Source organism: Thermobia domestica, chromosome 11, assembly GCF_964235325.1.
Source record: "Thermobia domestica chromosome 11, izTheDome1.hap1.1, whole genome shotgun sequence".
Taxonomy (NCBI): domain Eukaryota; kingdom Metazoa; phylum Arthropoda; class Insecta; order Zygentoma; family Lepismatidae; genus Thermobia; species Thermobia domestica.
Genome location: NC_137464.1, coordinates 18,672,922 through 18,690,021, shown reverse-complemented (window position 1 = coordinate 18,690,021; position 17,100 = coordinate 18,672,922). Strand labels below are relative to the sequence as shown.

At 37.8% G+C, this 17,100-nt stretch overlaps 1 protein-coding gene across 5 annotated transcripts in view; it reads right to left on the bottom strand.

The window, feature by feature from the left end:
* Positions 1 to 11,919: 11,919 nt before the first annotated feature.
* Bruce (BIR repeat containing ubiquitin-conjugating enzyme) overlaps positions 11,920 to 17,100 on the bottom strand; it is a 195,271-nt gene continuing 190,090 nt past the window's right edge. For all 5 annotated transcript variants that reach the window (XM_081730148.1, XM_081730149.1, XM_081730150.1 and 2 more), the window contains exon 63: positions 11,920 to 13,600. In XM_081730148.1, the coding sequence (XP_081586274.1) occupies positions 13,343 to 13,600 (258 nt within the window). In that variant the 3' untranslated portion in view covers positions 11,920 to 13,342. The remainder of the gene's footprint in view (positions 13,601 to 17,100) is intronic.

The following is a 17,100-nucleotide window of genomic DNA, read 5'->3' as shown; positions in this document are numbered from 1 at the left end:
CCATAGGCCTACCGAATTTCACGTTTGTATTCCAATTCCAAGTACCTAAAATATGAGATTATTGTTAAAAAAAAGCCCATTGAAATAACATGGGGAATTTCTTCATCTCCCCTTTAGACCCCCTAAAATTAAAAATATTAACTTTGTCAAATTTAATCATTGTAGACCTACAGGAAGTGCCTAATAATTTTGAGGTGAAAAAGGTGTTCCATATAAGTAACGTGAGAAAGATTTTTTTCTTCCCTCTAAAACCACTCTAAAGTTGAAAATTTTTATTTTTACTAATTTACTTAGGTGATGCTAACGAAAACGTACAAGCATACCGATTTCAAGTTTTTATTATAATTCCAAGTACCTACAACATGAGATAATAGGTCCAAAAAATGCCCATTTAAATTACATGGGGAAATTGTTCATCGCCTCTTTAGACCCCTTAAAAATTAAAAATCTTCACTTTTGGGAATTTTCCTGTCGGTTAGTTCCGGAAAGCTAGTCATGCCAAATTTAAAATTTCCACGACAACCGGAAGTACCCTTTTAATTTATGACAGTTCATGTAGTTTTATATAGAGAGTTAAGATGCAGTTTATTTCAACGTAAAATTGATAATTAATCTTTGTGCGTGGGTCGTTCAGTATATAAATTTCCCTAAACTGTAAAAATAAATAAAAAATACATATTTGTAAACTATACATACATGTGTGGGTGGTTCCTTCCTCACCTCTCCACATAATTTCCATTGAGATTCAGGCATTTGTTTAACTAATTTGTCAAAACCCTTTGCAGAAAACCAAAACTTTTGCTATTTAACACTTCTCATATTCCGTTTCACTTCATCACCAGTTGAGACCAGGCCGCTAATGTCGAACGTGAACTCCTCTTCAGGGAAACGCAATTCGACATACGCGACTTGATCTCTTCTTGACGATAATGCTTGCTTCCACTCAGCTTGCAAACAAGATACGAAGTTGAAGAATTAGTGATAGGTAGTTCCGGAACGATTCGTTCCAAAATAGCGAATCCTTCAGTGGAATGAAAGGATCGAATCTCTGAAAGGAACCAGATTGACTTTGGCGGAATCAAAAGACGTATTCGCTCAGCGAAAGGAAAAGACGGATTGAAACAGTAGATTCGGTTAATGGAACCAGAGAGGACTAGCTCAGGAGAGTAATGCTCACGGAAGTAGGAACGAAAAACACTGTTCTGATTGGTTGACGTTATCCATTTCTTGCCACGTTGCATTCAAATAGCAGATATCAAACAAATGTTCTTGTCGGTCTTCGTGGCTGAGTGGGTTAGCGTTATATACTAATAACAAATATCTCTTTTGGCGTGAGTTCAAACCCGGCCCGAGGAAAGTTTCTTTTACATTTTTATAACACTTTTTAAATTAAAATAATATGAAAATAATACTCAAAAAAGTGATTTACTTACTTTTGTGCAGATAAGTAGTAATAGTAGTAGGAAGGGGTTAGAAACCCTGCAGAGCTCGTTTTGTTCCCCTTGTACTCCATGATATAAGGCTCGTTTTGTTCCCCTTGTACTCCATGATACAAATTTTGTGACCAACTTAAAACAACTGGCTAGGATAGAGCGTAAAACAGCTGGCTAGAGTAGCGCGCGAAAAAACGTACTTCCGGGAGCATTACTCTCCCGAGCGGGTCGTAACCAGAGGCCGGAACCAAATAACACAAGTGTGGACCAACTTGATGGATTGATATGGATGGAATCGGAGAAAAGCAATACTGCAAAACAGATGGAAAATGTATGACAGAGAAGCGAAAAATTGACTTAATGCGTATGTGTAGAAACAATCAATCGTTTTTATGTGATTTTTGTGTCCCTTCTCAGAAATTCTAACTACCAAACTGCTCTATCAATGGAGGGTGGCTACTAGTCTTATCAAAATGATTGTTGACTTTCTTCTATTCCACAGGTATTCAGGATTGTCAGGTCTACTGATTTTCTTGTATTGCAATCAGTGTGCGAATTAGATAACCTATATTGGGGGGGATAAAATTAGGCCAAAGGACAGTCTGAAGGTTCAAATTTCAAAATGAGACAATAAATGCCTTACCCCCATATATATAATATATATATATATATATATATATATATATATATATATATATATATATATATATATATATATATATATGTGTGTGTGTGTGTGTGTGTGTGTGGCATGTGTAATAAATAAGATTTATTAATTTAATAAATCTACCGACAATAACTATGCACATATATATTGTGTGACATACACACACCCCACTAAACCTTTCTGAACGTGTTTTAATGTTGTACTCACTCTTGTCCCCGTAGCTCTCTAAGGTTTATTTAGTTAATAATTCGGCTCGAGCGATAGGCATGATCACAAGCATATGTTAATTTTTCCACTCATATTGAAAGCTTCCACTTTGCATTAATACATACAGGTTGCGAAAAGAAACCTACTTCAGTCTTGTGAAAACCACTAAAATTATCAGTTAAACCGGACATTTTTTTCCTTTTTCTTTTTCTTTTTTTAAGAAAATCTAGATATTAGCCTATCAAATAAGAAATGGATTGTTGCTGATCCCGATTTCTCACATCAAGGTCAAATCGAAGGCCAAATATTTAAAATCTCTCAATTCAAATTTCGGGCTTGTGCTTCTACTTCCCGCTAAAGCTGTGCTCATCACGACTTTTTTTTTCTCCAAATATCGATTCCGTGATAGGCACGGAAAGTCAACACTTAAAAATTACTTTACTGTTAGGTTGAAGATGAGTTGATTCACTATGGGCTACGTTATTCAAATAAAGTAAAACATTACACTGAAGTTTTTCAGACAACATTAATTGCGTGGACAGCAAACTGTACAGCGAAAAGATGGAAAAATGAAGGGTTAACTTTAAAAAAAAACCGCTCCAGTTGAAATGCTTATACAGACACGGACAATGACACGCAGAACCAGTCGTATTAACAAATGCTGAAACAAATCTTGAATTATTCGCTTATTCACCTAAAAATCACCTTCATTAACATGTCTACTCACTAGGAGCGTATCCCCCCAGCGTGTACGTTAACATATACTTACGAGAGAATACCTATATCTCAGATTTTGAGTACAGTTTCAAAAGTTCATTTCCGTAAACTGTAAAAGCAGTGATTACTATGCTAATTATCACAAATTAAATGCAACTTTTGAGTAGCATACACACAACCTACTAGGGGATTAAGACCATGTGCTAACAAAGAGTACACTGGAAAATGAAATAACATGTTATAACAAAAATTAAAATAAGATGATAATCGATACAAATATAGAGGATGAATATGACATATCCGAACTTCGCCAAGTATGGTTGTTTACTTCTTCTTGGCCAACCGCTAAGAACATTTATAAATCTATATGTGGCTTTGTTATACGCAATTAGTACATTCAAATTCACAAACGATGACGAACTGAAGGGTACGAAGGTACAGTTGCAAGTAACAACCGTAGTCATAATAATACAGTTCTACTAAACAACGTTGAAAATAGTGGGTAATTAGGTGGTAAGTAGAAATTATCAAAACTGAAAAGTTTACATCGATCATTTCGAAATACAGCTAGAAGATTAAATTTACAAGAAATAACAACAATCAGTGAAATTTGGAGTTATACTAAGCATAGTTTGAGGGGGAAAGCGAGCATCCCCGGTGGGGATACTTCAGCTGACTTCTTTGGGGGGGAACAAAATGTGATTGAGGGGGAAAATCCCCCTCATCCCCCCGGTAATTCGCACCCTGATTGCAATTCAGAAAATGAACTTTCTGGTAAACTATTTTGATGCATCGGCATGATGTTTACATATCCTTATGTACAATTCGCAATCGATTATTTCATTGGGTTTTAACACTACAGTTCAACACAAAGGCTATATGGGATAAGCCCTATTACATGAGATTCAAAACATTACTCTAACTTTTCTCAAAGGCAAGCGCCTTCATTGGGATCGAACCAGGAACCATACAAATATTAACCACTTTGCTCAGTTCTAAGTTAAACTAAAATTTTGTTTCATTACAAATAAAACAATATATCACTTACTATCCCAAATGTTCCTACCAAGATGAGATAATGAATAAATTGAGACCGGGGAAAAATGGGATAGAAGAGAGAAAACACTTCAACGTTAGGCGAATTAGTGGCGTACGCAATGGGGTTTTAACCTCCTTTGACTAAGATGATAATGGAGAAATACACATTTATCATATTGAGACATACATTATACAAACACCTGAAATTATACAAACTTGGAAGCTTGAAGCCCGACTGACGAACTTCTGCGTCGCCACTGGATGAACTAATATGCTTTCAAAAATTCTGATTCATCTACTACAAGGTTTCTAAGCCATCTACTACTAGGTTCAGTTGATTTTGAGGGTAACGTTCCTTTCAGCAATGAGGCTATATGAGACGTGGACCTACTGATTAATGTGGAATCCGAACCCAGGTCTCCCACGCTGTTCTGAACCAAGGTAGCTAACATTTAAGAAAGAAAGTTAACCTCCATCAAATGTTATGTTCTTAAGGTATAACAAAAGTAAATGGTTATGAAAAGAATTAACAAAATCTGATATGAAAATATTGGAAGAAACAGAATCCCAAGTAAAACCTGGGAACACAGTGTTGTCCACCACGAACTCTCATGGTATGAGTTCGCACCAGGAATGACACTGTGACTGAGCCACCGCGACCCCCACCAATAATTTGTACAGTTAAAAATATGTCACTGTTGAGCTCCATCGGGCAACCGCGTGGACAAGTAGCGTTAAAAATACACTGTGATCAAAAGTATCCGGACACCCCCAATATATTAGATGCATTGTGCAGCCACCTACTGCCAAATACTCATTATCAACGACCTCAGTAGTCATTAGACATCGTGAGAAAGCAGAATGGGGCGCTCCGCGGAACTCACGGACTTTGAACGTGGTCAGATGATTGGATGCCACTTGTGTCAGAAGTCTGTACGCGAGATTTCCACACTTCTAAACACCCCTAGGTCCACTGTGTCTGATGTGATAGTGAAGTGGAAACGTGAATAGACACGTACAGCACAAAAGCGTACATGCCGACCTCGTCTGTTGACTGATAGAGACCGCCGACAGTTGAAAGGCATCGTAAAGTGTAATAGGCAGACATCTATCCAGACCACCACACAGGAATTCCAAACTGCATCAGGATCCACTCAATGTACTATGACAGTTATGCGTGAGGTGAAAAAACTTGGATTTCATGGTCGAGTGGCTGCTCATAAGCCACACATCACGCAGGTAAATGCCAAACGACGCCTCGCTTGGTGTAAGGAGCGTAAACATTGGACGATTGAACAGTGCAAAAACGTTGTGTGGAGTGACGAATCATGGTACACAATGTGGCGATCTGATGACAGGATGTGGGCATGGCGAATGCCCGGTGAACGTCATTTGTCAGCGTGTGTAGTGCCAACAGTCAAATTCGGAGGTGGTGGTGTTATGGTGTGGTCGTGTTTTTCTTGGAGGGGGCTTGCACCCCTTGTTGTTTTGCGTGGCAGTCTCACAGCGCGGGCCTACATTGATGTTTTAAGCACCTTCTTGCTTCCCACTGTTGAAGAGCAATTCGGGGATGGCGATTCCATCTTTCAACACGATCGAGCACCTGTTCACACTGAATGGCCTGTGGAGGAGTGGTTACACGACTGTAACATCCCTGTAATGGACTGGCCTGCACAGAGTCCTAACTTGAATCCTATAGAACACCTTTGGGATGTTTTGAAATGCGACTTCGTGCCAGGCCTCACCGACCTACATCGATTCCTCTCCTCAGTTCAGCACTCCGTGAAGAATGGGCTGCCATTTCCCAAGAAATTCCAGCACCTGATTGAAAGTATGCCTGCGAGAATGGAAACTGTCATCAAGGCTAAGGTTGGGCCAACACCATATTGAATTCCAGCAGTACAGATGGAGGGCGCCACGAACTTGTAAGTCATTTTCAGCCAGGTGTCCGAATACTTTTGATCACATAGTGTATAAGTTAGTAATCATTCTGGTTTGAGTTCCTCAGAATAAACGGCCACCTGCTTTCCATTGTTTGTCGCTCTTGTCAGTTGCATGGAAGAAGTGCTCAAGCTCATCAATCTCCCTTCATTTTTCACATTTCTCAAAATACTATACGAAAATCAATTATTATTATTATAGTTTAATGTCCACGGTTCTACACCAAGTTTAATGTCGATGATTAGATAGATGATAATAGTGGAATGACGAAACTGGGAGGAAACGATCTAAAACCAAAGAAACATCCACGCACACAGATTATATCGAACCAAGGAACCCACGCTATAGTGGTGAGCGCTCTATCACAGCCACCGGGGCCTAACATTAATTTTTTCCGTAAATTTATTACTTAGAAAATAGTACTTAGTAACGTATTCTATGTTGTCGCAAAGGGTGTGGAAAAGTTGTTTTACAACCAGAGGACCGAAAAATAAAATTTCTTACGTAAGTAATGTACTTTGTATAACATTTTATTGGTTGTATACAGACATTTCTAGTGCGTTGGGTTCACGGTTCATTTCAGATCGCGTCAAGTAAAAGGCTTGTGGTGCACAAACACTATGTGGGTATTTGTTCTCGAGGTTCTCCTGTTTCTTCCCATTTTCTTCATTCCATTTTTTTTTTCAATATCTCATCACCATCTTTCTTAGCCTCGGAGTATAAACGTGGGAAGTTAAATTTAAAAGAAAGAAACTGTATCCTGACATGTTTGTTTTGCTTTGAAATTGTGCAAAATAAAATAACAGTAAAAGAGCATTATTACAATAATTTGAAAACATAATATTAGTTATAGTACCTTGGATCGAACCAATGGCGTACGCAGGAAGTTTGAGGTTTAAACTCTCTTGAGCAAGATATTACAGAATAATATAGTTTATATATTGTCGTAAAAGAATAAAATTGACTTCATGAACACTACCCCATCGAATTCTACACACACCACTGACTAGAACAATACAGGATACAACTCGGAATCTAACTTATTTGAGATGGTATGAAACTATCGCATGCGGATCCACGGGGAAGACAGTGGGTGCGACCTAGCCCCCCAAAGGCCATCTTTTTAAGGCCTAAACATAAAATGATGCATTACGTTGTTCTGAATTGATGTAAAACTCTTGTATTTTAAGTCTACATTACGCGTCGAGGAGGCATTCTACCCACACCAAACGTCGCTTCTGGATCTGCTAGTGTGTCCATCATAATGCACAAACCGATTCTTTAGAACATACACTGTATATTCACTATCCAGGTAATAAGTTCATTTCCGTTTTTCTCAGTGATGATTTGGTTTCCCCGGGTAGGCTTACCACACGTCCGGTATTCAAGCCTGTGTCCAGATAATTTCCGTTTTTCTCAGTGATGATTTGGTTTCCCCGGGTAGGCTTACCACACGTCCGGTATTCAAGCCTGTGTCCAGATAATTGTCTGGGATTAACTAATATCCGAAATTTTAGGGTTAGGCTCTACGTTAGGGTTAAGGTTAGGCTTACTTAACTTCTCAACTCCACACCATTCTAAAAGATGTCAGGGATTGGTGTCCAGAAATTATGGTAATCCTACCCCTGGAAATTTTAAATACACGGAAGGCAAAAGTAGTACTGCGAAAATGCTGGTAACCCACTGTGAACACGATCAGAGATATGTTTCGGGTGGAATATCCCTCCTGGGCCACCTCTGAAACCACCACTGACTTGATGACATTTATTTTACTGAAGAGCAAAGGGAGATTTTGCACCCAAAGCACCACTATATCTGGTTGTGGCAATGTGTGAACTTGTGGCTGAGGGAGAGAGAATATATGACAAGATAACACATTTTGCCACAAAATTTTAGCAACACCGTACATGATTAATACGGTTAAGGAGTGGGACTGTGTATCGTACGAAAAAAGCAAATTACCCTATTTGTATGTTCAAGACCGTATGTCTGGCAACACTGATACAATAGGTGGTCTAAAATAACAAACAAAAGCTAGAATTCAGACGACCCGTTCGGGAGTAATTAATACTCCTTTTTTGAGCACTACCCTAAACAGCTGTTTTAAGTTGATCGCAAGAAAGCAGCTGAGGTTAAATTTGTATCATGGGGGGTCAGTCAAGGTGGAACAAAACGAGCCCTGTGGGGCTTCTAACACTCTTCGCTCGCTGCCTTTCGCTCAGCTACGTTTCGTAACGTAGGTAAATTACTTTTTTGAAAATTTCGGAATTTTTCCGATTTTTTGAGTATTATTTTCACCTTATTTTAATGAAAAGAATGTTACGAAAATTTTTAAAAAATCCCTGGGCCGGGTTTGAACCCACGTCAGATCGTTATTAGGCTGCCGCGCTAGCACGCTCTGCTTCGAAGGCCAATAGCATTTGGTGTTTGCTTCCTGCTGTGTATGCCACATGACCAGAAAATGATAACGCCAACTAATCAGCACAGCGCATTTAGTTCCTGCTTCCGGGAGCATTACTTCGCTGAAGGAGTCTAGAGTTCACTAAGAAATGAAACTTTCTGTGTGTATCGCCAAAGAGCAATTCCTTTCTGCACGGTTTCCTCCCCTCCTCCCAAATAACTTCAAAATCACTTATCACATGATAAAAGTTGACTAGTTTGGCTGCAAGAAGGAATCGCATTGGAGAGGCGTTATGGGAACTCGGAATTATTCAATTTATCGGAACTAAAGGATTCGATCCAGAGAAAGGATCGAAACTCGAAATCATACTTGCCGGAATCAAAGGATTCGATCCGGAGGAACGAATCCTTGTTTGGAATGGATTGAAAGGAATCAATTTCGGAAAAGGAACCGAACTGTCCATCACTAGTGGGAACGGCTGCCTTATCTCAATACAGCCTCAAGTTAGCGCCGTTATTTCCATCTTTTTCCGTTGTTAAAAGTCTGCATTTGCAAGGTGAACGTTTCGAAACAAATGAAGTGAAATGGAATAGAATGTGGAAGAGTCAGGGGCGTTAAGTAAGGATCCCGAAGACCCCACATTGTGGATTATGTGAAGAGATAAGGAAGGATCCAGCGACAGTTTACAAATGTATCTTTCTTTTTTTACAGCTTACGGAAACATATATTGAACGACGCACGTACACTTTAGGCACAGGCAGTATTATACCAACTTCCTTCTTATCACAACCACTAAATAGCTAGCAACTGTTTGGTGTCTAGTGGCTGCAACCCGAGCCGAGTCGATTAAGGAGGTGGTAGTCCCGTGAGGGGAGGGGTAGCAGTGTTTTCATTTGACTAAAAAGAGTTCTGTTTTCCTGTTTGCAAAATTATTTTTTCATTCCTATATAATTAAGTATTAAGTGAATTTTCGTTATGTATGTGTTTGAAGATTATTGCCTTACGGCAAGAATTTTTGGTAGGATTAGAAAATTGTGGGGGGAAGGAGTTTGATTGTATTTGTTATACGGTTCTGTATTTAATCGAAAAAAAAAAAAAGATTACGAGGAAGAAAAACATTCATTAAAATGTTTATGGTTTTATGGCGGCAGAGGTAGGGGAAAGGAGGAGGAGGAGGAAGGTATAATGATGTAGTAATTGACCGTGTAACCTCTTTCCTTTCCTTTCCTTTTTTTTTTTTTTTTTTTTTTTTTTTGGCTGCTTGATATGAGGCAATTTTAATTTCCCCCAAAATTTTAATAACTCCGTTGGCGTCATGTTCCCCCTTGTGAGCACCCCCGACTGTGGTGCAGTGCTTACATTAATATGATCAGGAGCCAGTAGACAACTAAATAAGACTGAGCATCCCATTCTCTTCAAGGAAGTCTATTACCTGGCAGCCACAATCGTGAATTTGAAGGAGTCCTACATGTAAGGTACCCATTCAGATCTCTGACAATGAACACAAGCGGCTCAAATTGATACTAAATCTGAAGCAGATCAGCTGCAGTAAAGATTTCGGACAAGGAGGAAAACACATCACAATTAAAAACGAGGTCGATACGTCTACGTAGATATATCGATCTTGTTTTTCATTTACCGTCAGCAGCTCGACAATCAACTTGCTTATGGTATCTGTACAACGAATAATGAGTTAAAAGAGAAAAAAATATAGGCTGAAAATGAGTTTCCTGCAAACAGACAATAGCTGGTGAGTGGTCGGAAACGAAATATTTGAATTTTCTCGAGGTAACTATTAATGCTATTTACAGGGTGTCCGAAAAAGACTGTACCCTTTTATTTTATTTTTTTCTAGGTGTCCAGTGTGTGGAGAGAGGTCAGTGACAATGATTGCTATTAGATACTCTAAATTTTGATTGAAATACCCGTCATTCCCACGACCACAATTATTTCAAGATGGCGCCCAACATAACAGAAGGCATTTTGTACTGTGGAATACGCAAAGACAACGTCTGTTATCACAGTTAAACTGTCGCCGAAAATTGCGTTGGGGGCCGATCCACCTGACAAGAACTCCATTAAACGTTGCCATACACAACTCATGTAGACAGGTTGCCTATGCAAAGGCAAAAGAACCAGCTATTCTTCGCATTCAGAGGAAACAGTGGATAGAGTTCGACAATCCTTGCAACGCAGCCCCACAAAGTCAGTTTGCAAAGCGGGCCGTGAGTTAGCATTGCCCACTCAACAGTCTGGGATGTTCTTCGTACGTATTTGAAATTCAAGGCTTACAAAGCTGCAACGACTGCAGGCATTCACTGAAGATGACTAAACTTTGCACTGTCTTCAGTGTAGACATGTTGGAATTCCTGGAAAATTATGATTTTGGGGACAGGGTAGTCTTCAGTGATTGGGCGACCTTCCATATCAATGGCAAAGTCAACAGGCATAATGTTCGAATCTGGGGTTCAGAACATTCTCGGCGAATCATTGGGCTTATCAGAGATTCTCTAAAGTTGAACGTCTTTGCTGCTATGTGCAGAACGAAGTTTTATGGGCCATTTTGATTTACAGAAAGATCTGTAACAGGACTCTTGTACCATGACATGCTCCAGATGTGGTTGACTCCCGATATTTCATTTTCAAACAGAATGAAGTTCCACCCCAATTTTATAATGACGTAAGAGGGTATCTGAATGGACAACTCCCTTAACGTTGGATAGGTTGCACTAGTCCTGATGATGAAGCATTGTTGAGATGGCCCCCAAGATCTCCATACATGACATATCAAGCGACTTTTTTTTATGGAGCTTTGTGAAAAATTGCGTCTTTGTCCCACCATTTTCTCGAGATCTGAAAGAGCTGCGAGAGAGGATCATAGAAGCCTTTGCTGCCGTTACAAGAGACATGTGGATTCGAGTATGGAAGGAAATGGACTACTGAATAGATATTTGCCGTGTCACGAAGGGCGCCCATATTGAATCTTTGTAAAGTAGGAAAAAAACTGATACATTACCTTGCTTTTGGTATATAAAGGATTGTAATATGTTTTTTTTAAAAGGTACATTATTTTTTGGACACCCTGTATATTTCATTGCAGAAGAGCCACAACGCGTGACTGGTTGGTTTCGTGACAGCAATATGTAAGGGATCGGCGATAAGCAACATTTGCCGAGACCAACGCTACAAACAACGAATCATGTTTTCGAAGATTCGCTACTCGTCGTAGCAACTGGTCGTACGATCAGTGACATCTATTAGAATGAAAATATCAATAGTAGATTGAAACAGATTTCTCAGATTTAAGATATTACACAGGAAAACTAATCTTGTAACTAGGGTCACGATGTTCGCTAAGACGAGGCTTACAACAGCAGCCTTGGTAACAAAAAAATATATTTAATAATTATCAGTTATCGAATATGTTTCTCCCCACGAAAAGCTGAATAATCATCAAATTACACAATTTACACTTTGTTCATTCTTCGAAGCATAATTAATCTTGCAGATATATATTTTTTCTTGACGTGTATTTTGCCTTTATTACGAGAGGCACCTTTATTTTTACATACTGAACAATTTACATTATTTTATGTACATTGCACTCCAGGTTGTAATTCTGAAAATTTAAACCATATTGTGGTTCTTTACATTACAGAGCGTCTTCTCATTGACTACAATTCGTCAGTTATTAACAGTATTATCGTGCACTTTCATTATACTTATTATTCCGAGCTTTAACAAAGCATTATTGTAAATTTTCCATTCTGGAAAACACTCAAAAATTATTCAATACTCCCCATACCAGAATACGATTTACTAAACGTTCTGTACATCACGCTTTTAAGGAACGTTTTTCAACATTAAAAAGGGATATTTTTGACATTGCAACAAAAAAAATAATGGCAAAAGAAGGCGAGTACCTAAATCATTATACAGAAACAGCTAAAATATTTATTCTTTAAGCAATAGATCACACAAATATATATAGATATCATAACAACTATTCTGCATTGACACAAAGATGTGTGGTGCTGGGCGAAAGGAAAAAAAAAAAAAAGGCAACCTACTCAGTCTGTTCATAGACATCATACTACAAAAGAAGACCTCTTCAAGAGGCGCTACTTTTGCGTAGTTACGCTATTTCATCAGCCTTATCTGTATAACAGATAAATCGTATGCATCCACTCTTTTTAACTCCCTCCTTGCAACTGGATGGTCGTTACAGAGTAGCTACAGAGCACGATAAGACATCGTGCTGCGTAGCAACGTCTTATCATAATTTCTTTTACGTATATATAAATAAATGTATATTGAAGTTACCTAATCATGAACATTGTGAATGTTATCTGTAATTTTGAGTTCGAAAACCTCTTTTCGTACCGCAAATTTACTGGCATAGTCATTGAAAAGAAAGATGCATATTAATATATCTATATGTAAGTTATCGCTCGTTTTCCAAAATGTACATTTTTTTACATAGTTTATTTTTTCATGTAGAAAAAAAAACTTGAACAAGATGCAATTCTTAAAAAAATCACATCTCATTAGAACCAAAACATACAGATAATGCTCATATTGCCTGAGAACACAACAAATTACCATACAAAATCCTCACACGCGCTCTGTTCCCTGGATAATTTGTTTCTTTGGTACAAATAACAACAGCAGTACGTTCTCTGAAAGATCCTTTCAATTGAGTAACTGCATCAGACAATATAAATTCTCACATTTCAACAAACCTTCAACTTCACGTCCAACAATACAATATAGAAGTATCACATTTCAGGTTATGACACAATGAATGCTCTTTCAGCAACTACAATGCCTTCAATCACAAACGACAACGTCTCCAGACATTCGCCTTTGGCTCTCCCTGAAGTTTAATACTTCGTCACATACACATGAACAATGTCAATCAATCAAGGACTCCTTGGTTCATTCACAAACTTTCGACACAATTTTCTCCATTTCCAAGTCCGCGTCAATTTCTTCCTTATGGGCCTCTGCCGTTGAGCTACTGTACGAATCAAAAGGCTGACTAGCACTACACTCGGGAGACACTTCTTTCGACGACGGGGACTTCGGCTGTCCATTCGAAGATATCGACAGGTCAAAGTTCGAATCTTCTAGATCTTCCAGACCTTCGGGAGTTTTCAATTTAGCAAATTCTTCTTTCAATTGTCGAAAATGACGCTGAAATAGACATTTCATAAAAGTAATATTAACAAAGCAATATTAATAACGTATCTGACAATACAAAATATATATTTAGAAATCACATAGTTTAATCTCTTGACAAAGCTTGCGTATGTTCAGGTTTTAAAATATTTACGAAAAATAAACCTACACTCCAAATTCTCTCTTGTTGACCAGTACATGTTTTAAGAGCTCGAATACGTTAGTTTTCTCAGTTTCCTGAGATTTCGTTACTGCCATAACTATTGTACGTAATTGATTATCATACTTGCGTAATGAAAACTGAAGAGCAAAAAAGCGCAGGACTGAGCAAGGAATCGATTGATTGATTGGTCAAAGTTTAATGGTAAAGCCAGCAACTAAGCTATTTGGCCCCGTTATGCTACAGCCAATGGCCGACACAAGCTGCACGATATAACTTTTGAAAAAGTATATATCAAGATCAAGAAAGTATATATAAGATCTAGAAACTAAGAGAACAATCCGAACGATAATAAAAATTAAAACAAGAGATAGCAAGAATGATAAAAGAATAAATAAAATACATAACAAGAAAATTACTTAATAAATATCAATGAAAGAGTCATTATAGGAAAAATCTAAAAAGAAAATTATTAACTTAAGAAGCATTCCTGGTTAGTCTAAACCTTGGATCTGGGGACAACCTATATATTTTTTGAAAGTTCCAAAACAGGTTTCAATTCCTTGAGAGGATGAGGTGCATCCTTATATGGAGGGTTCATATATGTCCAATTAGTAGTAACTTCGGAGCAGTTACGTGGCTCTCACACCTTAAAAACAAAGGCTAAGTCCTGACAGCACCATCTTGTCAGGACTGTGACGTGAGAGTTACATGGCTCTCATACATGGCCAAAAACAAAAGCCATGCTCCGTCAAACAACATCCACCCGGAGCCGCCTTCTCTCTCATTATCCGAGCCATTTATACTGAAATAATCATTCTTTTTTGTTTTATTACCTTAATTTAGGATATAATTGGTAGTGCATATTATATTCTTAACCCATATATGCCTACTGGGTCGTTAACGACCCAATTTTTCGATTCGAGGTAGTTTAATATGGTCAAGAACAATTGCTCATTTTATGCTTGACTTCCATTTTCTGATGTCTTTTTAACTATTTTTCTCTCGGAACCTGTAATAACTAATTCTAATCATCCACGTCCTTCCACAAAAGACATTATACGCCTTATGCGCTTTCTTTTCCGAAACTTTGCATAGCGTTATTAGAAAGACAAGATAGCGCTATACTTAAGTTATGAGCCATATTGATAAGTTTGAGTAGTATTGATCTTAGAAGGTATACAACTTCAGGTGGGTCGTTAACGACCCAGTGGGCATACTGTATTGAAGTCAATTGTTTGTACAGAGACTTGACTTTTACATCATTTAGCATCAAAAGAATACGTTTTTACACAGAAATAATTTTATCGGTATGGTTGCAAGCAATTTATACGAGGCAAGGTTATTCGTTTTGGATTCAAAGCGTGCGCAGCTTGTAATAGATTAGATTATTCCCTGCAATTTGATTTGTATCAAGGAAAAAGCTTCGCTGAACGAACTACGCATAATTTAGGTGAATTTGTAGTTTTTGGATTGGTTGGAAAAATCCAAGCAATGTATAAAGGCCTTTTCTTCCTTACTTTTTTGATAACTTTATATCATCAATGTTATTAGTGGAACTTTTAAAGAGAGATTTCTGTGGAACAGGAACCATAAAAGAAAGTCGCATTGGGAAATGCCCTATACCTGCCACAAACACTTTCAAGAAAGGAAGACGTGGAACGTATATTGTGAAAGTTGATTCTACAAACAACGTTATCGCAGTTAGGTGGAAGGGTAATAATGTTGTGATGTTTCTCTCAACTGAATTTGACGTTCATCCTGTGAAAAGTATCGAACGTTATTCCTCTTCAGAGAAGAGAAAAGTAACCATTCCCCAGCCAAATGCCATCAAAATGTACAGTAAACATATGGGCGGGGTGTATGGAATGGATCAAAATATGGAAGCTTACCGTATTGGTATCAGAGGCAAAAAATGGTACATACCCATTGCGTTTTGGATGTTCAATGTTGTGATGAATAATTCTTGCTTTTGGCAAGAACAAAAGTCCTAACCAGTGAAAGTTTGGCATTTCGAAGAGTAGTGCGGGTTCTACTGTAAAAGTATGGAATTGCTCCAAGTGTACCTGGACCAAGTATACCAAGAAATCCGGGACGTTATATATCGCCAGTAGCACGTCGTCACGCTGCAGAACATAGGGTTATTTTGAAGCAATGGAGGCGTCGTTATGATATTTGCAGTATTAAAACAACAAAAGGGCGCAGAAAATGTCGTGTAGCACTCCACGACAAATACTTCTCTGTGTTTTGTACATGGTTATGTTGAAAAAGCCTAACCAAAACTTGACGAATAATTATTTTTATACACTACATTTATATACAAGGTGTCTCAAAAGGCACCTGACATAGGGTAACTCTCTCATTATCCGAGTTACAACAAGATGTAAGAGGGAAAACAGTTTCCAAATGTGATGTTTTCAACCTAAAGTGAATATATATATATATATATATATATATATATATATATATATATATATATATATATTTAAATCGGACAAGCCGTTCTGGCTGTACTGTTTATGCTTCCCATGTTGAATGAAAATGCAACGTTCCAATTTATTGGGAGAAGGATAACTTTTGTCTGGTATGGTGAATGGGGGCATGTTTTAAATGGGGGCTGGTCATCGTCATGTTAGCGTAAAAGACAGTAACTTCATTGACTTATGTTGTTTGCCCAGGTAAATGGCAACGTTGCATTTTCATTTAAATTTGGGCGCATAAAGAGTGTACAGCCCTAACGGGACGTCCACTTTTAAAAATTCCTTCACTAGAAATTGAAAACATCATATTTGAAGACGGTTTTTCCTATTACATTTTGTTGTAACTTTGATAAAAACAGAGTTACTCTACGTCATGAGACTTTTGAGACACCCTGCACTTTATAAATACGCAGAGCATTTTATTATATTCTTTGTTGATAAATGTTCTATAACTCGAAACTGTTTACAACTAAATTAGTTACTGTCCACTGGGTCGTTAACGACCCACCCTGAAAATCCGGGAAACTAAATGTTTTGGAGAAAATAAAGCATATTTCTTTTATGTACACTCATGTCCAAAATTATTGTCGCATATCTATAACTGTATTCTTGCAAGAATATAATTTACTAATGGTTTTGCAGGGTACTTTTAATATTGATACTCTGTGTATAATCGAAAATGTATATTTGTGGCAAATTTCATAGGAAAAGAATCATAAATATGTAAATTATAATGAGTAAAATAAAATGTTGCTAAATGGACAAGATAATTTTATTTTCGTTTTATTATTCTTATTTACTGCTCTTTTGACATAAAATTTGCCACATACGTGTCTTTGCCGATTATACACATACTAACATTACAAAATATACCG